General features: G+C 69.7%; 1 protein-coding gene and 1 long non-coding RNA gene across 2 annotated transcripts; one reads left to right on the top strand and one right to left on the bottom strand.

The window, feature by feature from the left end:
* Positions 1 to 3195: 3195 nt before the first annotated feature.
* LOC138062266 (uncharacterized) lies at positions 3196 to 7398 on the bottom strand. Its single transcript, XR_011136331.1, has 2 exons — positions 6613 to 7398; positions 3196 to 4108 (listed from the first exon to the last, which is right to left on the bottom strand). It is a non-coding gene; the product is annotated as an uncharacterized lncRNA (long non-coding RNA).
* A 3517-nt stretch (positions 7399 to 10915) lies between these two features.
* Positions 10916 to 14405, top strand: NEUROD2 (neuronal differentiation 2). Its single transcript, XM_068919296.1, has 2 exons — positions 10916 to 11125; positions 12481 to 14405. Exon 2 carries the CDS (start codon positions 12486 to 12488, stop codon positions 13554 to 13556), a length of 1071 nt encoding a protein of 356 aa, XP_068775397.1. The 5' UTR covers positions 10916 to 11125; positions 12481 to 12485; the 3' UTR covers positions 13557 to 14405.
* Positions 14406 to 22250: the final 7845 nt, after the last annotated feature.

The following is a 22250-nucleotide window of genomic DNA, read 5'->3' as shown; positions in this document are numbered from 1 at the left end:
CAGGGCGCTGCAGGGATGGGGCATCGTGAGGATGGGGCATCGTGGGGATGGGGCATCATGGGGATGGGGCATCGTGAGGACAGGGTACAATGGGGATGGGTCACCATAGGGATAGGGCACCATGGGGACAGGGCACCGTGGGGACGGGTCATCGTGAGGACAGGGTACCACGGGGACAGGGCACCAGGGGGATGCAGCATCACAGGGACAGGGCGCTGCAGGGATGGGGCATCATGGGGATGGGGCATCGTGAGGACAGGGTACCACGGGGACGGGTCACCGTAGGGATGGGGCACCATGGGGACAGGGCACCGTGGGGATGGGGCATCGTGAGGACAGGGTACCATGGGGACGGGTCACCGTAGGGATGGGGCACCATGGGGACAGGGCACCGTGGGGATGGGGCATCGTGAGGACAGGGTACCACGGGGAAAGGGCACCGCGGGGAAAGGGCACCAGGGGACAGGGCACTGCACTGACAGGGCACCATGGGGACAGGACACTTTGGGGACGGAGGATGCTGGGACACAATGGCCTGGTCCAAAAGGTGAGTGCTGGGTGGGAGGGGCCTGGGGTGGGGTGGGGCTTGCACAGAACTGGGCGGGGCCAGGGGCGGAGCTTGAGGGGCCTCAGCAAGGGGGGGGGGGCAAAGGCCCCCAGGTGCCCCCCAGCCTGGGCACCACCTTCCTCCCAGCCATCACCCTCCTCCCCACCCACGAGGGTGGGGGGGGCGGACACCTGGGTCCCCTGTGCAGGGTGGGGGGGTGCATAGCGGTCACCTGGACTCTGGGGGTCTCTTCCAGCCCCCGCAATAGCGGGGTGACAGGCCCCGGGGGGGGGGTGCTCCCCTGGGTGCCGAGGGGCTGCAGCGTGGGAACGCGCAGGGTCAGCGGGGGCTTAACCCCTTCCCAGCCTGGACCCCCCTCCAGCGACAAGCCCGGGGTGCTGCAGCAAGGAAAGGGGGACCTGGGGGCCACCCCTCCCCAAAAAAAGTGCTGAATAGGGAGCTTTGGTGGGGGAGACTTTGCCACCCCCTGGTGGGCACTGTGCCCCACGCAGCCCTGCTGGCAGCACTGCGGCTGTGCGGGGCCCCCCCGCCGCCCTGCTCCATGCGATGGGGAAACTGAGGCAGAGAGCTGTGGGGGCGGCTGGGGCTGCGTCCCATCTCCGATCCGGCTGGGTGGGGGGCTGTGAGCCCAGGTCCCAGTGGGACGGGGGGGCTCCAGCCCTGGCACAACATGGGGGCCTGTCCCTGTCTGGCCAGCAGGACATGGGGGCTCGGACCCTGCCGGATGGGGGGGACCCTCTTCCCCTGCCCCTCAGATAACACGGGGCCTGTCCCTGTACAGCCGGCATGTCCCTGTATCCCTGGGGAATGGGGGTGTCCAGGTCCCCCTGTCCCTGGCACGAGGAGGGGGCCTGTCCCTGCACCCCTGGCACGATTGGGGGCTGCGTCCATGCACGCCTGGCACGCTGGGGGGCCGTGTCCCCACCTCCCCAGCACGATGGGGGGCCACATCCCCGTGTCCCCAGCACGCCGGGGCGGGGGGGCTGTAGCCCCGCGACGCAGCAGGACGGGCTGGGGGGGCCGCATGCCCGAGCCCCCCGCGCGGTGCCCAGTGCCAGCCCGGCGGGGCGGTCGGCGTTTCAGCGCGCTGCCGGCAGATGTCATCCCCAGCCCGGCTGGCATGCGGTGCCCGGCTGGCACGTGGCGCCCGGCCGGCCCCGGCCTGCCCTTGGTGCGGGGCGCCGGGGCCCCTGGGACAACGCACCCCGTCCCGGGCTCCCTGGGGACCGGCGGGCTGCTGGACGCCTGGGTTCATCCTGGCCACGGGGAGGGTGAGGGGTGTGAGAGGTTAACCCTGGGATGGGGGGCTGGGGGGGGGGGCAAAAACCCGGACGCCTGGGTCCCGAGGAGGGAGCGGGGTGCAGGAGAGGGAAGGCAACCTGAGAGCCTCCTCTTGCTGCAGCGGGTCGCCGGGCGCGGGCTGTGCCTCAGTTTACCCACCTGCAGCATGCACCCTGCCTACGGCCTGAGCTTTGCCACCCGCCCGCCCCGGGGTGCCATCCCAGGGGACCCGTCGTGGGGTCCGCGGCGCCCCGGCAGGGAGGGCTGATCCCCGACCCCCCCCCCCCAGCCGCAGCCCCCCCATCCCTCCAGGCGGAAACCTTCCCGGGGCGGGCGGCCGGCCCGCGCCGAGCCGCCAGCGTGGACCAGTTTGCTGCCTCCGTTCCCAGAAGAAAGAATAAAGTTAAAACATCTGTTAATTTATAAACCAATTTAACCATGACTGGTTAATAAATAGCTAACAGCTGCCAAATCCACTACCCCTCCGCTCAGGAGAGGGGCACTCTGGGATCACGGATGCGAGCGGATTAATCGAGCCGGGCTCGCAGCTCTCGCGATCTCTCTCCGCCGGCGTCCCTGCCATTTCGGGACTATTGTTGTGGCTTCCCCGGCGCCGCCGTGGGCCCTGCCACGAACCTGCGGGGATGCAGGGGGCCGTGCCGGGTGTCCCCGGCTGCGTGCAGCCCACGCGGTGGCCGTGGCGTGCGGCCGGGCGCCGGTGTCCCCTGAGCTGGCGCTGTCCTTGTCCCTGCAGGAGGAGGTGGCAGCAGGAGGGATCCCGGCGAAGGCACTTTCAAATGCAAATCCAGAAAGCGAGGAGCATATGGGCTCGGGGCGCCTGGGAAGGTGCCCAGGCTGGGGGCTCGGTGCCCACGGGGTGCTGAGGACACCCGCGGCCCTCAAGCAGGGCTGGCCCCAACTGGGCACCCGAGCGCTGGCTGCGTCCCCAAGCTGGCCCGGCTGCTGCGGGGACACGAGCTGCTGGGGTAGGGGGCTGCCATGGTGTAGCGTGGGGTGCTTCAGCACCCGGGGTGCTTGTGCTGTGGGAACCTGCGTGCGGGGGGCTGCGTGTGTGCCCGGGGGTGTGCATGGTGTGTGTGTAGTGGGTGCGTGCGCTCACGCGTGCACCGCTTGGGGCACTGCAGGGCATGTGCAGGGTGTGTGCACGTGTGTGCACGTGTGTCCAGGTGTGCATGGGGGGTGTGCATGCATGCCTGGAGGCATGCACGGTGTGTGCATGTACAGGGGGGTGTGTGCTCACGCATGCAATGCGGGCAGCATGTCTGGGGCGGCTGCATGCCCAGGGTGCCTTGTATGTGTGTGCCCGGAGCTGTGCACGGTGTGTGCGTGCCCGGGTGTGTGTATGCGTGTGCCGGGAGCCATGCACGGTGTGTGCGTGCCCGGGTGCATTGCATGCGTGTGCCCAGAGCTGTGCACGGTGTGTGCGTGCCCGGGTGCATTGCATGCGTGTGCCCAGAGCTGTGCACGGTGTGTGCGTGCCCGGGTGCATTGCATGCGTGTGCCCAGAGCTGTGCACGGTGTGTGCGTGCCCAGGTGCATTGCATGCGTGTGCCCAGAGCTGTGCACGGTGTGTGTGTGCCCGGGTGCATTGCATGCGTGTGCCCAGAGCTGTGCACGGTGTGTGCGTGCCCAGGTGCATTGCATGCGTGTGCCCAGAGCTGTGCACGGTGTGTGCGTGCCCGGGTGTGTGTATGCGTGTGCCGGGAGCCATGCACGGTGTGTGCGTGCCCGGGTGCATTGCATGCGTGTGCCCAGAGCTGTGCACGGTGTGTGCGTGCCCGGGTGCATTGCATGCGTGTGCCCAGAGCTGTGCACGGTGTGTGCGTGCCCGGGTGCATTGCATGCGTGTGCCCAGAGCTGTGCACGGTGTGTGCATGCCCGGGTGTGATGCATGCGTGTGCCCGGAGCTGTACATGGTGTGTGCATGTCTGGATGTGTTGTATGCGTGTGCCCGGAGCCGTGCATGGTCTGTACGTGCCCAGGTGTGCACATGCGTGTGCCCACAGGGGCGCAGTATGGGCATGCACAAGCTGCACGTGTGTCCCCATGACAGTAGGGCTCGCAGGGCCCCGTTGCCTCCCCTAACACACATCAGGGGAGGACGCTGGGATGGGGCAAGGAGAGGCCGTAGCGACGCTGTTCCTCGGGGCCAGGCGGGTGCTGCCGATGGACGGGCCGAGCGGAGCATCCTCGGGGCGGCGCAGCTCCGGGACGGACGCAGCAGAGAAGACTCCGACCCTGGCGATGGGACACGAAGAGGGCAAAGCCTAGGGGGGGATTGGGTGGCCAGACCCCCTCTGGCTGCCGCGGGTCCCCCCCGCTGCCCGGCTCCTCCCGGTACCCCGCGAGCGGGGCCGCGGTCCTCGGGCGCACGCCCCTGCCCGGCAGCGGGTGCACCGACACATGTCGCAATAGTAATGTAATTTGTAAGTTAACAATGGGCAGCTTGAGGTTTATATTTAATTACAACGTTTGCACCAACCTGAACTCACCCTTATTCATCAATAATGCATGGGTTTGTGTTTATCGCTGCTTAATTAATCTGTGCTTACGACAATTAAAGGCTTGCAAAATCCCCAAAGGTGGCAGTGGGGGAACGGCTGCGGTGGTGCCGGGAGAGGCGTCGGGAGCCGGCAGCGGCGCCGGCGGGCAGGGCCTGCCGGGGAAACCGAGGCAGCGCCGACGGCCGGGACTCCCGGCAGGAGCCCCGGCTGCCTCGCTCCGTGCTTCGGTTTCCCTGTGGGGGTCACGGGGGGCTGCTGCAGGTGAAGGCTCTGGCAAAGCCCTGGGGCTGCTTTGCCCCACAGCAACGGGGACCCGCGACACCCTGCACCCCCAAACCGCCCTCTCCCAGCTCCTCCCCGTTTGCCTTTTTTAACTTTCCATCTTTCCCCTTTCCTTTCTTTCTGCTCCTTCCCCTCCCCTTCTCTGCCCCCTTGCAGCTTGCCCCCTCCCCGGCCGGGGCCTGCCGGCGCCCCGGGAGCACGGCCGTGCCGGCACTGGCCCTTTAAGCGCGGCGCGGCACGGCTGTCCCGGATCAGCCGGAGCGCCTATTAAAATTTTATGCGAAGTGTAAATGGGCCAGGTCTCCAGCTTCCCGCTCCCTCCGAATGATTTATTACTCGCAAATACCACAGAACTAATTAGTATAGTAATTAATTAATACGAATTTGCATATTTGCATGTGCAATTAGTGCAGTGGAGTGATTACTCTGAAAATGAGAAGTTGGGCTTGTCAGATGTTAGTGTGAACTGGAGTGGAAAAGCCTCGTGCAAATGAACTTCCCCGGCGCGGCGGCGGCAGCGGCGGCGGGCACGCGGTGGGCACGCGGCGGCGGATGCGGCACGGCCACCGCCGGCGGCCAGCGCCCGGCCGCGGGGCCCCGGGCCTGCCCGCCCCGCGGCCCCGCCGTGGGGACCGCTCCAACCACGGGCCATCTCCATGGCGACTCGCTGTGCCAGGCGCATCGCCATGGCAACGGGCCGGGCCACGCAGCCTCGCCATGGCGACTGTCGTCACCGGCGCCGTGTCGCCATGGCGACTCCCCCTCCATCCTCACCCATCCACCCCAAAGCTGGGCGCCCCTCGACGGCGTGGGGGTGCCGGGATGGGGATCTCCCATGTGCCCGGGATGGGGGTCCCTGGAGCACCCCCACAATGCCAGATAGGGGTCCCAAATGCACCTCCAGACAGGGGACAGGACCCCCAAAGCACCCCAGCATGGGGGTCCCAAATGCACCCCGGGATGGGGAATGGGGACCCCCAAGGCACCCCAGGCTGGCAGGGAGGGGTGGCCCCACCTCGGCTCGGCCCGGCCCGGCCCACCCGCGGGGTGACCCTGCCACCCTCCAAGGTGGGGGTCTGGCCCCCCAGCTCCTGGCTCCGCATCCAACCCGTCTCCTTCCTCCCCGGCGGCTCCGGAGCCTGCCCTTCCCCCCCCTGCAGCTGTATGACATCACAGCCCAGCCTCTCTGATGTCACAGCCCACTATGACATCACAGGGACAGCCTCATGACCTCACAAGTGATGGCAACATGCTGTCGGGGCATTCACCTTCCGCAGCGTGGAGCCAGCCCCAGGGGAAGGGGGGACAGGCCACGGGGACAGGGCGGCCCTGGGACCCCCGGGCCTCGCGCCCGCCCCGGAGCCCCCGCAGGCTTTGCCGCCGGACTACTCCCCCGCCGCTATCTGCCTAATTAACGCTGTACGTGTCTTACGAAGCGTTTCCCATCCTCGGGCCAGGCTGCGACGGGCAGCGCGGGCGGGAGGAGCACGGGATGCGGGGCCCTGGCGCCGAGGAAGAGGAGGCACCTTCGCCCTCGCCGACATACCTGCCGGGGCTTCGTGAGCCCCCGCGTCACACCGCGCACCCGCCTCGTCCCGGCCCGACCCCCTTGGCCCCCGCTGGGGCAGGGCTGGCGACCGCCACCGGAGCCTCTTCCTTTGCAGAGGAAAAGAGGATTCGCTAAAAGCCCCCCGGCAGCCAGAGCAGGCCCCAGCTGAGCCCTGCCCCGCTCGACTCAGCGCTGCCCCGTCCCCCCCTGCTCCGTGCCTCGGTTTCCCTCCGCTGTCAGCTTCCTCCTACTCGGCTCCGCAGCCACCCTGGGAGCCGCAGCCCCCACGGCGCAGCCCGTCGAGGACACGGCTGCAGGGAGCAGGGTCGGGGCAAGGCAGAGCGGGGACCCCACGCGCCCGTCCCCGAGACCCCCCCCCCAACCCCTGCAGGCGGGCACCCGCTCACCCAGCGATTTCGGAAGCGGCAGGGGACAGCAGGGATAGGAGGACGGGTCCCGCGCGGGACGGCCGCTGCGGGTGCTGGTGCTGGCCGGAGGTGCCGGGGCCGCGCGCGCTCCCGCTCCCCGGCGCTCTCCTCCCCTCCGCTGACATTTTCGCTGGCGGTGGCTCCGGCGCCTGCTTTGCCGCATCCATCTCTCCCCAGCCTTCACCTCCCAGAAATATTGCAGCGCGGCGCCGGCTCCATCTGGCAGCGCGGCCCCCACCTCCCCCCCCGCCGCACGGGCCAGGCCCTGCGCCGGCTCCGCTTGAGCCTCGGGGTGCCTGTCACCCCCCCGATCCCCCGACCTTTCCAAAGCAGCCGGCTCAAGGGCCGCCCGCGCGCGGGCACCACGCTGGGGACCCGGCAGCCGGCTGAGCCCTGGCAAACTCACCTCATGCAGGCCCCCTCCGGAGCGGCTCGGAGCCCAGCTGGTCCCCAGGTGCCGGTGTGACCCTGCGCCCGGCTCCTGCCTCCAGCACCCACCCGCAGCCCGGCCCTGGCCCCCGGCCCCGTTCGGTCGCTCCTGCTCCTAGGCGCATCCCACCACGGCACCCGCCGCCGGCGAGGAGAAGACGAGGGCTCGGGGCCAAGGCACCGGGCTGCCGCGGCCAGGCCCTGCCGGGAAGGGGACACCGGGAGCATCCCCGAGGGGCACCGCGCTGCAGGAGGCAGGCGAAGGGACACGGAGGCTGCATTTCGGAGCAGGAAAGGGCCCCGTTTACCAGGGAAACTCCCCGCTGCTGGGCTGCCGCCCCGGCAGGCACGCGGCTGGGCTCAGCCAGGGCCACCGCGCACCGGCCGTGCCGCAGCGGCGGCGGGGACCGGCTCAGCGCGACCAGGGAGCCAGCGGGACGGAAACGCACCCAGCTCCGCCAGGGCACCCTGGCCAGAGAAACACCCCTAAACCACTCACCTGCACCCAGGGCACCCTCCCACCCCACCTTGGGCCTGCTGCTTTATCCCCGCCGGGGCACAGCCCCAGCTGCAGCCGAATCAGAGCCGGCATTAACCCCCACCTTGCCATCCCCGGCTGCCCCGTTTGCACAGCACACGGGGCCAGATCCTGCTCTCGCCGCCCCAGCGCCGTGGCCGTGCTGCAGAGCCTTCGGGCACACGCTGGGTGCCGGGTGCCCGGCTCGGCCCTGCCGCCTTCACCGGCCTCGGAGCGGCCTCGGCACCCGTCGGCGTCGGGGATCCCTCCTCCTCCCTGGCGGCGCCCGCACCACCGGCACGGAGGGCCACGTCCCGGCGCAGGCCGGACCGAGGGCCTCCAGCGCCGCGCCGGCCCCGGCACAATTAAGCAAACAGTTTGGGTTTTCATCTCCCTGCTCCCCTTTCATCTGCTCTCCCTTTTTCATGTCTCCACTTTCTTCTCTCTCCAAGCGGCTGTGCATGCTGATGAGGCGCAAGCCCAGCTCCCAGCCCTTGCCACTCGCCTGCCGCTAATTAGGCTTTAAAAGATGCACCCGTTTGGGGGTGCGCGGGCTCCTCTTGGCCCCGTCCTCGCCACCACGCAGGCCTGCATGGCTCGCTGGCCCCCAGGCGCTGGCAGCCACAGTGCCCGCGGCAGCGGCTCCGGTTCCCCCATTCCCGCGTAACCTGCCGGCACGGGCGGCTCGGGGCTGGGGTCTCGCTCCGTCCTGCACCCCGCGGGCTTGCCGGCTTCCCTCTCCCTTTTCCGATTTTTTTTTCCCTGCTGCTTCGAGGCCGCCTGAGCTGGCGCCGTCCCGTCGGGGTCCGAGCCAGGGGCTTCGCTCCCGCCGAGGCCAGAAGCGCTGCCTGGCCGGGGCAGCCCCGTCCTCGCTGCGAAGGGCTCGCCGTCCTCACGGCCAGCGCGGACCCGGCTGCAGGGCGACGGCGGCCCGCGGACAGGAGACTTACCCAGAGCGCTGGCAGGAGACCCCCCGGGTCTCCCCCGTGGGCGGCATGTATTTGGGTGAGGGCCGAGGCCAGGGCGCCCAGGCTTCCTCCCGGCTAAGCCAGGGCACCGCGCTGCCCGCAGACAGAGCCGCCTGCAAAATGAAGACGGTAACAACAGAGGGAGCTGAATTCATGTTGCTGGGGAAGGGCTGTGCCGCGCTGGGAAATTTCCCAGGAAACGATGCCCGAGCGGTGATTTTACCAGCGGGTCCCCCCTGCCGGGCACGGCGCGGCGGTGGTGGGCGCGGGGGAGAGGTCGGGGCTGCCCCGGCCCTGCGCTGGCGCTGCCAGCCTGGGCCCTGCCTCCCGCAGCCCTACTGCAGCCCCGGTGCCATCTGCTCGGCCGCGGGCTTGAGTGACAGCCTGAGATTTCGGCAGTGGGAGTGCGCGCGCGGGGGGGACAGCTCGCCGTCGGCACAGGTCCCTCTGTCACGTGCCGGCCCCCGTCACCTGCACCGGGGGAGCGGGACACGCCGCCGCTGGCAAGCGACCCCGCGGCAGGGCGAAAGGAGCCCTTTGTCTGCACGCGGGCAGAGCCCTTCGACGGAGGCGCCCTGGCCGGCGTCACCGCCGCCGCCGTGCCACCGCCGCCGCGCCGCCCTCGCCCCCTCCGGCTCCCGGCTGCCCTCGGCGCGCGCCCAGGCGGTCTGGGGGCGCGGATCTGCACACGCAGCCTCTGCACCCTGCCGCCCCCATTCCTGCACGCGTCCTCGAGCCAGCAGCAGGGAAGGGCTCCACGGGGTCGGGCGGGATCCACCAGAGACCCAGCACGGCCAGAAGAGCAGGAGCACGGCTGTCGCAGAGCCAGGGCACGCCGGCTGCAGCCGGGAGCAGGGCATGGGGCTGCCTGGGCAGCTCCGCACCGGATGGGGGGCCTCCTGCTCCCAGTGCTCTCCCGGATGCGCTGAACAGCTGAGCCAAGAGGGGCTCATCCGGGGAGGGTGGGAGAAGGCACCAGTCGCTCCCTGCCTCTGTCCAGTTAACCCAGTTGCAGCCATCCAGCTGAGCTGTGGAGGGAAGGGGCAGCTCCAGGCCTGAGTGGGACATGCAACCCCCCCCCACCAAAACATGGGGAGGGTGCACAAGCCCCCACCAGCCCAAAGAGCAAGCTCCGTGTGGGCACCCAGTGCCGCTCCAGCCCCATCCCTGCATGCGGCCCGGCCCTGGACCTGCGCCGGGGGCTCCTTCCCTGCTGGAACGATGGTGCTGGAGCCAGCCGCACGCTAATGCAGCCCCATTATGGGCTTTTCTCTTACCCTGCTATTACCCGCTGCAAGTTTGCAAACACAACCAAAATTGCAGCAGCAATAAGTCTGGCTGGCGCACTCAGCTCGGCGGGCGAGCCGGAGCGAGCAGGGGGACAGGGAGACGGCAGCTTATCCAGGTAAAGCAGGGGGCTGTGGGTGCGCGGGGCTGGCGGTGAGGGATGCGCCCGGCAGACAAAGGCCTCCCGGGCGGCAGAGCAGGGCGGTGGCATGCCGGCCATGCTGGCATCGCCCGGCCTCTTCCTCGGGGACAAAACCATCGCTGGACCCACGTTCTCGGGGTCTCAGCTCGGACCGCTGCATGCGCCAGGGAGAGGGTGTGTGCGCGCGTGCGCCTGCCCGCGCGAGCGTGCCAAGGGCTGGGACGCGCTTGTGTGTGCAGGGCTGCGCTGGGTGGGTTTGCAGAGAAAGGCTGGTGTGACTGTGCCGGCGACGGGGAGCAGGAGAGGGACTATGTGTCCGTGAATCATGCGTTTGGGGAGAGTGAGGGGGCCCCGTGCCAGGCCCACGACATGAACCAGGGGTCCTGCAGCCACCCACCCTCCCTGCGCTGCTGGGGAGCCATCACCAACCCTGCACCCTCAAACGCAGCCCGGGCAGCTCTGCCAAAGCCATGGCCGCCTCCCGGGCATCTGCCAGCCCCTGCCCTGGCCGGACCCCGGCCGGACCCCAGACCCCAGCCCACGCCAGGCCCTCTGTGCCACAGCCAGCCCTGCTCGGCTGGTGGCGGAGGGTGGGGACGGACCCAGGCGAGCCGCCGTGCTATTTTGCAGCGAGGCACAGATGCCAGCTCGCGGCGAGGTCCCTGTGGCGTCCCCCCCCGTGCCCCAGCGCCTGCCTCGGCCACCCCCGGCATGCGCAGGCCGGCCCAGGGTGGCACGGCTCCCCCGCCGCCCTGCCCGCTCGCTCCATTGTTCAGCCCTAGCCCTGCTATCGTGTTCATCTCGCCCAGGTCCCATTTTGCGGCGTGTAGGCAGATCTGTAGATTTGGAAGGGTTTTTTTTTTGAGTACAGAGTGACAGATGGCGAGTCCTCCTTCCCCAGAGAGACAAATCTCCCTGAATGCAAGCGCATGTCAATCATTAGCTCTCATGTGATAGCTCTCGCGCATGACGTGCCAACCATATGGCACTGGCAGCAGAGCTGGTACCCCCTTTGCTGGGTAGAGATGCCACTCTCGCCTCCTTTTGGATAGAGGACTGCAGGAGGCTGGAGCACCTCAAGGAGCCGTGTCCTAGTCCCAGAAGATGCTGGGAACAATGAAATAAGAATTCCTCCAGTCAGCGCCGAAGGTGAGTTATGTAAGAAGTGGAGGGCTGGGGAGGGCAGCGAAGGAAACTTGAATGGAGAAAAAGCAACTTCCATGTTGATTTTGTTTCTCCTCCACGTCTCGCCCTTTTTTCCCCTTCTCTTGCTCCTCTCCCTCCCTGGCTTCCCCCCGTGCCGCCCGGCCCCGCGGAGCGCTGTTCCCCGCCAAGCCCCTCGCCGCCGGCGGCTCTCCCGGCCCCCCCGCCGAGGCGCGGTCCCGGCGGGCCGGAGCGGGCAGCCCCGGCCGCCCCGCACCAACGAAATCGGTGCCGAGCCGCGGCGCCGCCGCCCCCGGGGGCCCCGGCCAGGGCGAGCCGAGCAGCCCAACCGCGGCCCCCCCCTCCCATCCCCCGGGCGGTGCCCCCCGCCCCGGGGGCGACCCCGCCGCCCCCTCCGCCGCCCCCCGCGGGGGTCCCCGGCCGCCGCCCGCTGCCGCATCCCGCGGGCCGCGCTCCGCCGCAGGCGGGAGCCCGCCGAGCCCCGCGGCGGGGGGCGCGGGGGGGGGGGCCGCGGGCGGCGCTGACCGCACCGGGCCGGTGGGGCGGGGTGGGAGGGGGGCGCGGCCGCTGCTGGCCTCCCCGGCCCCGGGACGCCGGTGGCGGAGCCGCGGTCGGGGCCGTTCCGCGCCCGCGGCGGGGAAAAGTTGGAGGTGTCAAAGAGGGACCCGCGACCCCGGGCCCGGCACGCTGGGCACCGGGGCGGGGGCGCCGAGCCGGGGGCTGCCGGGGGGCGGCGGGGGGGGGAGGTCGGGGCTGCGGGGAACGCGGCCCGAAAGCGGCGAGGAGGAGCGGGGCGGGGGTCGCGGCGGCGGGGAGGCCGGGGTGGGGGGGCCGGGCGCGGCGCCCTGCCCCGAGGGTGCCCCGGTGCCCCCCGGGCCGGCGAGCCCGGGCGGGCGGCGGCGGCGGGCGGCCCCGCGGCCAATTCGTTTTCGCCGCATTTGGGCACGGCGCGCCCCGTTTTGTCGGGAAAACGGGAGCGGCGGCTCTGGCCGCGCCGCCCCCGGCTCTCCGCCGCCCCGGGGCCGCGGGGCCCGGCCGCCGCCGGGGGGAAACGGCCCCCAAGCCGAGCCGAGCCGAGCCGAGCCGAGCCGAGCCGAGCCGAGCCGAGCCGGCGGCGCCGCGGCGAGGCCATCGCCCCCCGCCGCTTCCCCTGGGGCCGGGGCCGGCACCGCCGCAGCTCGGGGCCCGGCAGCAGCGGCCCCGCCAGGAGGGAGCCCGGGGCGGCGGCGCCCGCAGAGCCGCTCCGGGGCCGGGGCCAGCGGGGCCGGGGCCAGCGGGGCCGGGGGCGAGCGGGGCGCCGTCCGCCGCGGATAACGCTGCGCTCTTTGCCCCCGCTCCAGCCATCATGTTGACGCGACTTTTCAGCGAGCCCAGCCTCATCCCCGAAGTTCAGAAATTCTCCAGCTGGGCCGAGGAGTGCGAGGACGATGCCCGGAGCGACAAGGAGGAGAGGAAGGGTAAGGGCTGCGCCCTGCCGGAGGAGCCGCCCGAGGGCTCCCTGGGGGAGAGCAAGGAGGAAGGGGAGCTAGGAGGGGACGAGGAGGAGGAGGAGGAGGAGGAGGAAGGCCTGGAGGAGGCGGAGGGCGACCGGCCCAAGAAGCGCGGCCCCAAGAAGCGCAAGATGACCAAGGCGCGGCTGGAGCGCTCCAAGCTGCGGCGGCAGAAGGCGAACGCCCGGGAGCGCAACCGCATGCACGACCTCAACGCGGCCCTCGACAACCTGCGCAAGGTCGTGCCCTGCTACTCCAAGACCCAGAAGCTCTCCAAGATCGAGACGCTGCGCCTGGCCAAGAACTACATCTGGGCCCTCTCCGAGATCCTGCGCTCGGGCAAGCGGCCCGACCTGGTCTCCTACGTGCAGACTCTGTGCAAGGGGCTCTCGCAGCCCACCACCAACCTGGTGGCCGGCTGCCTGCAGCTCAACTCCCGCAACTTCCTCACGGAGCAGGGCCAGGAGGCGGGCCGCTACCACGGCCCCAACGCCTCCTTCGCCGTGCACCCCTACCCCTACCCCTGCTCGCGGCTGGCCGCGGCGCAGTGCCCGCCCGCCGCCGGGCCCGGCTCCCACGGGCTAAGGACACACGCCTACTGCGCCTCCGCCTACGAGAGCCTCTACGGCAACGCGTCCCCCGACTACAACAGCTCGGAGTACGACGGCGGGCTCAGCCCCCCGCTGTGCATTAACGGCAACTTCTCCCTCAAGCAAGACTCTTCCCCCGACCACGAGAAAAGCTACCACTACTCTATGCACTACTCGGCCCTGCCCGGCTCCCGGCCCTCCGGCCACAACCTGGTCTTCGGCTCGTCGGGGATGCGCGGGGGGGTCCACTCCGAGAACATCTTCCCCTACGACATGCACCTCCCGCACGAGCGGGGCCCCATGTACGAGGAGCTCAACGCCTTCTTCCACAATTAACCCCCCGCCGCCGGCACACGCGGCCGCCCCCGCCCCGCCGCCCCCGCCGGGCCCCCGGGACTCCGCCGCGGGCTTTGGTGCAATATGGGGACCCGGCCCCGGCGGCGGGTCCCCGGGCCCCGTGGGGACAAAGTGCTTTTTTTTGGAGGGTTTTTCTTTTTCTTCTTTTTGTTCCTCTCCGAGGGGGGAGTCGCGTCGAGCGCTGCCCTCGGCCCCCCCCCGGCCAGCGGCGGGGGCCGGCGGAGACGCGCCCGGGAGCCCGGTCCGGCCCGGGGCGCTGGGTAGGGCCGCGTCGTTTGCTTTTTAATTCGTTTATTTTTTTTCTTATATTTTTTTAAATACCCCACCGTTTTGGGACGTTTCTTCCTTTCGGCGCCGTGAGCCCCCCCGAGCATTGGACACCCGCTGCCCCCGGCCCGTGGGAGCGAGAGGAGACCCGCGCTGCGGCGTGGAGCGAAACTTTCCGAAGCAATAAAAAGGCGAAACGGAGATACCAATATTTCTATCTATGCAAGCAGGCACGGCCCGGCGGACGCTCAGAGATGCACTTTGCTTTGGGGGGGCCCCGGCCCCGCTCCCGGTCCCGGCTCCGACCCCCCGGCGCCGGGGCTCTCCGCCCCCGGTGCCCGGGAGCTCCTCTCGCAGCGCGTGTGTCAGGACGTTTTTTACCTGTTTTAAAAACTTGAAACGGAAAATAAAAAAAAAAAAGGAAAAAAAAATTAATGCAGAGCCGCCCCGGTTTTCCCGAGCTGGCGGAGCCGGGGCCGTGCACGGCAGGGCAGCCCGCAGCTATGCAAGCGGGAGCGGAGCCGCGGCCCCGGGCCTGGCGGGGCTCCCGGCGGGGCGGCCCGGGACGGCCCGGCCCGGCTCGGCTCCCGGGCACCGGCGGGCGGGCCGAGCCCGTTTCGTTTGTATTTGTCCCAGTTTTGATGCATTCCTTCGGTCAAGAGACGCCGGTAAACCAGAGATAACGCTATTTTTGAACCTGCCCGCACCACCTTAGACAAACCAGCATTTTTAGAGAACAGGGAAGAGGAGAATTTCTGAGAAATGTTTTAAAAACGAAAAAAAAAAAGTTTTGCAAAAAACCAGAAAAAAAACAAACAAAAACAAACAAAAAAAACAGTTGTAGCAAAGGGGACCCGCCTGTCCGACACCAGAAGTGCTTTCGTGTTTCTGTTCCGTTTCATTTCGATTAATAAATATTTATGGCCAACGATATGCAAGAGCCCCCCCCGCGCCCGGGCGCGCCGTCCCCGCCGTCGCGGACACTGCTTGGCGGCGGCGCCGGTGCGGCGGAGCGCGGGCGCGCTGGGCCGGGAGGCCCGGCGACACTGCATGCATCGGTCCCCCGGGGCCGGCCCGGCCCGCTGGACGTTTGCAGCCCCCCCCGCGGCGGCCGTCTCCACCGGGGCGGCCCCGGCAGCGCAAGGCACCGCCAGGACTTCTCGGACGTGCAACGAGCCGCGGTCGGTTGTGATTTGAGTCAAACCTGTAATTAACGAGCGTCCTACGACGGCGATTAATAAATATTAAATGTTGATTCCGCCGTGTTCGCCGCTTTCCTTGACACCCGCTCGCCGCGCACGCACCGGCCCCGGTGCCCCGGTGCCCCGTGGGGTGGGGGGGGTCCGGCCCGACCCCCGCTGCCGCCCGCGGTGCGTCCCACCGGCGGCTCCGCGCCCGCCGCCGCCGCCCGAGTGCGCGGCCCGCGCCGCCGCGGCGCTGATATAACGCGGCGCTGCCCCACGGGTGTCCCCCCGGGGACGGCGGAGGCGGTGTGTGTGTGTATGTGTGTGTGTGTCCCCCCCAACCCCGCGCTCCGGCCCATAAAGGCACCGGGACCGGAGCCGCGGCGGGGGCAGCGCTCCGGTGTCCGCGGCGGCCGGGCGGAGCTGTCCGCCGTGCGCGGTGCTGAGCGGCCGCGCCGCCCCGGCCTCGCTCGCTCCCCGCCGCCGCGGCTCGCCAGCCCCGGGCCCTGGCCCCGATCCTTCCCCCCCCCCCCCCGCCACCTTTCCCCCCGCCCGGGAGCCCCGCCAGCGGCGGGAGGGCTGCGGGGCGCACGGCTTCTCTCCCCGCCGCCGCTCGTTTCGGTGCACCGCACCCCCGGCCCGCTCCGCCCTCCCCGGAGCACTGGGCACCGGGAAGAGCTTTTAGGGAAAAACTCGGTTGTGAAGGGGTGCGGGCTGGGACAGGGTCTCCCACCACCGCCCGGCCAGGTGCGGGAGCCGGCGCCGTCGGGGAGCGCGGAGCGGGCTGCAGGCCGCCTCGGCGGCACGGCTGGAAAAGGCCCGTCGGAAAATTGCGGCAGCGCTGCCCCGACGTGCGGGGCTCGGCGCCGGGAAGGGGCAGCCGGTACCGGGAGGAGAAGCGGGGCGGGCGGTCACCCCGGCCCTGCGGACCCCGCCGAGCCGGAGCAGGGAGCGGGGCCCCCCGGGGCTGGCGCCCGCTTGGTCTAATCAAGGTCTCCGTTGGGACCGGGACAGAGACCGGGTCCCCCCGGCCAGATCGCCCTGGCCAAGCCCTCGCCTTCCCCGCAGAGGGGCGAAGCCGCCTCTTCCGACGGCTCCAGCCCGAGGTTCCTTCCCCGGAAAGGGAATTATTTCTCGGGGGAAAAAGCCGCCGGTGTCCGGGGCCACCCGGGCCGGGGAGCCTCGGGGCGGCGGTGGCGTCGGGGGACGCGAAGGGCACCACGGCCCCTCGCCCGGGAGCCGCGGCCGGGGGCACCGGGGACGGGGCCCAGAGAGGCGGCGGCGAAGGACGGGTCCGGCCTCGCCGTGGGGAAGAGATGGAGGGAGAAAGGAAGGAGCGAAGGGGGAGAGGAGCGCGCCGTCTCCGCGGAGGCCGTGCCAGGCTGGCTGGAGCCGGCTGCCAGGCGGCGGAGCCGAGCGGGAAGGGCTGGCGGCCCCCGCCGAGCCGGGGACATCTGCTCGCCACCGGCGCCTCGCTCGCGAAGGGCCCGGTACCGGCGGAGCCGCGCTCCCCGCCCGCCGCCGCCTCACGGAACGGGCAACGGGTTTGTCCCGGTTGAACACCCCGATTTCGCGGCGTTGGGTTATATTTTTAATTCTTGTTATTTTGTTTCCCCAGCGCCCGCCCGGCTCCGCCGAAGCGAGATGGTGCCGACGCTTGCCCGGGTGTTACGGGGACGAACCGGCTCCGCAATGCGGCCCCGCACACGGGGCAAGGCTCCGGTACCCGGCTCCGGTGCCCGGCTCCGGTGCATGGCTCCGGTGCCCGGACCCGTTGCACGGCTCCGGTGCGCGACCCCGGTGCAAGGGTGCGGTGCACGGCCCCGGGGCACAGCTCCGGTGCGCGGCCCCGGTGAAAGGGTGCGGAGCACGGCCCCGGGGCACGGCCCCGGTGCACAGCTCCGTTGCCCGGCCCCGTAGCCCGGTCGGCACCCGAGGACACGGTGCGCGGCAGCCGCGGCCGGCGGCCGCCGGGGGAAGGCAGGAGGTTGGGAACTGCCACCACGACCCCGCCGGGATCCGCTAAGATTTCGTGTGATCTGATCGCGGGAGCAAAGTCGCCGCGGGGCGGAGGGGATTAGCGTGGAAGCGGGCGGCTCGGGCGGCGCCGGGTGCGTGGAGGGTCGGGGGACGGAGGGACGGAGGGACGGAAGGATGGAGAGAGGAAGGGATGAAGGGAGGGAGCGATGGAGGGATGGGGCTGGCCGGGGCAGGGAGCGCGGTCGCTGGCTCGGAGGGCACCGAGCAGGGGCACATTTCCCTTCCCAAACGCCTGGGCTCAGCCCACTTATTTCTAGGCAGGATCGGAGCAGTGCGGGTGGGGGGTGGCGATTTCTCCCCCCACCTCCCCTTCGGCCCCGGGATCGAGCCGCCCCGCTCGGCCGGGGCCGCCCGCTCCGGCCCCCGGTGCCTCCCCGGCCCCGGTGGCGGCGCGGGCGGAGCGCGGCGGGGGCGAGGGGCGAGCGCCAGGCGCCGGGTCGCCTCTGCCACCGGCGAGTGCCAGCCGGGGGGGGGAGAGGAGGAGTCATTGCTTCAGTTTAAATTTCATGGCATCTGTTCATTATTATACAGTGCGGATTTTTATATGGACAGCTAAATTAAAGACAGATTTCTGCCAAAATTGCAGATACCATAAAAAACGGATGCTCCCGGCGCTGGGAGCTCGTCGCGCTGCAGATCCCGGCCCGGTTCCGCCGCCGCGGCCGGGCCAGCTCGGCCCGGGGCCGGGGTTGGGGTCGGGGCCGCGGGAGCCGGGGGCTCGGGGGGCTCGGGGACCCGACCCGTGCGGCCGGGGCGGTGGGGCTGCGCCCGGCTTTGTTTGAACGGGAAAACTTCCTTTATTCTTTTTTTTTTTTGGTCTTGCCGAGGGTCCCTGCGGGGCGGCCCGGAGCCAGGGCCGGGGCTGGGGCCGGGGCCGGGCTGGCAGCGGGCGCTGCCGCCGCACCGGGGGATGCGGAGCCGCCCCCTCCCCCAGCCGCGGCCTGACAGGATTCATCGCAGAGGAGTTAAAACAAGGACATCTGTGCCTGGAATCGCTGTGAAGCTCCAAACCTGCCAATGCCTGCTGGCACGGAGCGCCGAGCAAATGCCTGGTACTCCGGAATGCTGCACAGCCTGGCAGCCTCGCCCGGAAAAACCCCGGCCCGGCCCGGCCCGGCCCGGCTCGGCCCCGGGGGGACGGGATGGCCCGGCCCGGCCCGGCCGGTGCCGGAGGGGATGGCCCAGCTTGGCCCGGAGTGGGGGGCTTGGCCCGGCCCCCGCAGTGTGGGGAGGGGACGGCTCAGTCCGGCCCGGCTTGGCCCCGTCTGGCTGCAGGGGAGCAGGGTGGTTCGGACCAGCCTGGCTGGGCTCGGTTCGGTCCGGCTTGAGAGGGGGGTGGCCGTCGCACACCCCCAGCTCGGCACACGTGTGCGGCTGTATTTAGCTAAGTGTGTGCACGCTCTGCGGGGACCAAGGAGGCAGCTTGGTTCGGCCCTGGCTGGCCCCTCCGTCCTGCGCTGTGGCGGCCCGACACCCCCTGTCCTGGTGGGTGCACAGGGCTGTGTGTTTTAATGGGGCACTATTATGTCCCCACTGTACCCCTGCACCCCCAGCAGGGACATGACACCTGCCTGCACCATGCAGGAGCTCCCGGATCCCATTTATCTCCTCTTGCCGGGGGTCAGAGCCCCCTCTTCATTTATTCCCAGCCATGGGCACAAGCTGGGCCCCCCTGGGGCCCCCCTCTGCCTCCGTCCGCGGCCGGACCGGGCAGAACAGGCACGGCGGCACGAAACAGATTCCAGGACATCTGTTTGTGAAGGAGACACCGCGCCGGGTGCCGACACTAAAACCCTGCTGGGGTGACGGGCCCTGGCCAGCGCGCCGGGCAGCGGGGACCAGTGCCAGGCTGAGAGGGGGACCCCGCAGCCCCGCGGGACCGTGCTGGGGCTGGGGGATGGATGCATGGATGGATGGATAGACAGAAATCCGGGGAGGCAGCGGGAGGGGGGTGCAGGGTTGTGTGCGTGCAGAGGGGACGATCACCGCATACACACACATACGCGCACACACACACGCACATGCACGCACACGCTTGGCAGGTGCCCCGAAAGGTTAGAGGACAGGGCTCACAGCCGCCAGATTCAATCACTGGGTGGCCTTGCCATTACCAGTTTAATTTGGATAAAGGCTTAAACACACATGCGCGCGCGCACACACACACACCCCGTGCACTGACTGTTGCATCTGGCAAGGGCCCTGGGGCCAAGAGAGGAGAGAGACCAATGCCGGGGGGGGGGGGGGAAGGCAGAGACCCCCCAGGGAATGGGGGCTGCACAGGGTGGGAGGCACCCGGTCTGACCTCTGCTCCGGGCTGGGATGCTGCTGCGTGCACACGCATGCATGCACGCACACGCTCCCCTTCCCCATGCCACAGCTGCTGGAGGGGACGGTGACAGGGATGCCTGTCCCCCTGGGTTCCCCTGCGGCCCCTTCACTGGACTCTGATCCGGAGCAGCTTAGGGGGATCAGGGCCAGGGGGCTGTGGCCGCGATGCCAGCGGATGTGGGGCACCTCCCGCCCAGCCCGAGGGACAGAGGAGGGGCAAAACCCACCTAGAGACGGACCCAGGACAGGCTGGGTGGGCAGAGCCAGTGCGGCCCTGGCCGAGAGCGCAGGAGGCAGGTGGTCCCCACCTGAGCATCGCGCGGCAGCCGGCCCCGCTGCTCCGTGGATTCCCATGGCACCAGGGCGCCCGGGCTGCCTGCGCGCTGCGCTGGGGCTTGCCAAGCCCCCGAGGCCCCTTCCCTCCCCTCCGCCCCGTCCCACCGCCAGAAGAGCTGGGGTTGCCTGTCCAGCCGCCTTCCACCTGCCCACTGTTACCCTGGGTGGGAAACAGCCGCCCTCGGCGGACCCCTCGCGCCGGTGCTCCAGCTCCTGGCAGTGTAAATGTGCCCCAGGGCCGCTCTGGATCAGAGAGTTTCTCTGGCTGGAAAGAAGGACAAACAGAGCAAAGATCTCCCTGCGCCCCTCCAACGTGTGCCCGGTCCCTCCGGAGGTCCCACGCCGGCCCGCTGCCCGGCGATCCCCCAGCGCGGCGCCCGTCCCCTCCCGCTCCGTGGCAGGCGGTGCGCATTTCATATGGGAAATGTCCATTTTGTTGCTACTTAAAAGCTGATTTACAGCCGCTGCATCGGCAGCCCTAGCTTGGCCTGCGTTCATCCCATAATCTGCCCATTTCTCTTGGCAGCTCCGGCGCGGCCGGGCTCGGCGGAGGTCTGGATTCGGTGGAAGGAGCTCCTGCGTGCACCCCCCGTCCCCTCCTCTCCCCGTCCCCCCTCTCCCTCCCCAGCGACTCCGGCAGCCTGTTCCTCATGCTGGTACTCACAGCTGTAACCCATCTGCTTTGATTGGATCCTGACAGTGATGAGACAGGAGCTCCGGTTGATGCATCCTGCGCCCGGTGCGACTGCAGCAGGACGGAGGGGCCCTGCCACCCCCAAATCGCCCCCAAATTGCCCCCAAACCACCCACCCACCCCGCTCCCCGGGGGGCACCGGGGTGGGCTGGGACCCCTGCCTGGGACAGCGGGACCAGGGCTCCTGCTTCTGTGTCCCGGCCAAAGGGGGTGCCTGGGGATGTCACCGCGGGGACGTCGGGGCGCAGGGGACAGGCAGATGGGGAGGGCTCTGCTCTGGGGCAGGGGGTGATGAGCAGGGTCAGATCCAGGCCCCGGAGCTGAGCGCAGAGGGAGCAGCTCCCCGTCGCCATCCATCCTCCCCTCCGGCGGGGCTGGCCGTTCCCGCGGCCCTGTCCCCGTCCCCAGGGACCGGCCGCTGCGGCTCGGCCCCGGCAAAGGTGGCAGCGAGTGCCCACCCTCGAGGCCAGCCAAGTGCGGGATGTGTCCCCATCCTGGGGTCCTCCCTTGCGGGCTGCCTTGGAAATGCGAAGGGAGGAGGAGGAGGAAATCGGGAGAAGAGAAACCTCCCCACCCTCTGCCCGGCGAGGCCGGGTGCAGCCACGAGGGGCGAGCACAGGGCCATCCCGTCCCAGCTCGTCACCGGGGCAGGTTTGCACCTCCCCGGAAGGTGAAAACTGCCCCACGTCCGTGGGATGGGGAGAGCCGGGCTCGTCTGCCAGCCGGGCTCGAGGCTCCTGCGCCCAGGGACAGACCCGGCACCGGTGCCCGGCGCAGGGAGCCCGGCCGCCAGGGCAGAGCCGTCCCCCAGGCCGCGATGCCGCCCCGGACCACGGCTGTCTGTGCCCAGGGCCGGGGCCCTGCGGCTGCCGGCCGTGAGCAGCGTTGCGCCTGGCCTGGCCCTCTTGCACGCTCCTAATTAAATTTTACTCGACTATAAATCTTTTTGTTAAATGTAATTGAAAAACACACCTTTGGAATCATCAAATTAACCCGGCATCCGCTTTATTAGAGTAATTAAGGCCTTTCTCAAGTTAGCGCCGGGCACATCGGCTGGATTGCGCCGTAATCCCGGCAAAGCAAACAAGTTCAGAGCAAAACTAATTACATTTAGAACAGCTGTGATAATAATCCTAATTCAACCCCATTTGGTGCCTAAAATCCAGAGATCCGGCAGCGAAAGCGGGGAGGAGGGGGTGGCCGCGGCCGATCTCTGCCCTTGAGCTCTCCGAAAAGGGGAAAACAAACGGCGTCGGCCCCGTTTCCCCCGAGATAAAGCAGCTGCGAGGTGCCCCTGGGAGCAGCGGGGCCCGAGGCCGGGGTGGACGCGGCAGTCGCCGGGGCTCCCCCAAATCCCGCTGCTCCGAGCTCCCGGCCCCGCCAGCACCCGGAGCAGGGCTCGGAGACGGAGGGAAAGAGGCAAGCTGGAGCCGGCCGGTGCCTGGCGACGGCATCGCAGCCTCTGGCAGCGCTCGGCGCGGCCGGCCCTGGGCTCGACCCCGGGAAGTCGCCTGCTCTTTTCCAGATCCACCGATGCCTGCGGGGCTCCGAGACGTCCCGCTGCGAGCAGTTCCCGGGGTTAACGCAGCCGGGCCGGGAGGCTGTTTCGGGTCGGGAGAGAGCGGGGGCTGCGGCAAAGCCCTCCCCGGGCCGTCCCGCGCAGCAGCCCTGGGGCTGCTCTCGCTTACCCCAGACCCTCCTCGCACCCTGCGGGGGCTCGTACGGGGCTGAGCTCCCCTCTCCTCGGCCGCCCGCTGCCCACGCGGCCGAGACCTTCCTCCCCCCGCGACCTGCCAGGCAGCCCGGCCCCACAACCCCTTCCTG

The sequence above is a fragment of the Struthio camelus genome, chromosome 25 (assembly GCF_040807025.1).
Source record: "Struthio camelus isolate bStrCam1 chromosome 25, bStrCam1.hap1, whole genome shotgun sequence".
Classification (NCBI taxonomy): Eukaryota; Metazoa; Chordata; class Aves; order Struthioniformes; family Struthionidae; genus Struthio; species Struthio camelus.
The sequence above is the reverse complement of the archived record's forward strand: the minus strand, read 5'-3'. Positions and strand labels throughout refer to the sequence as shown.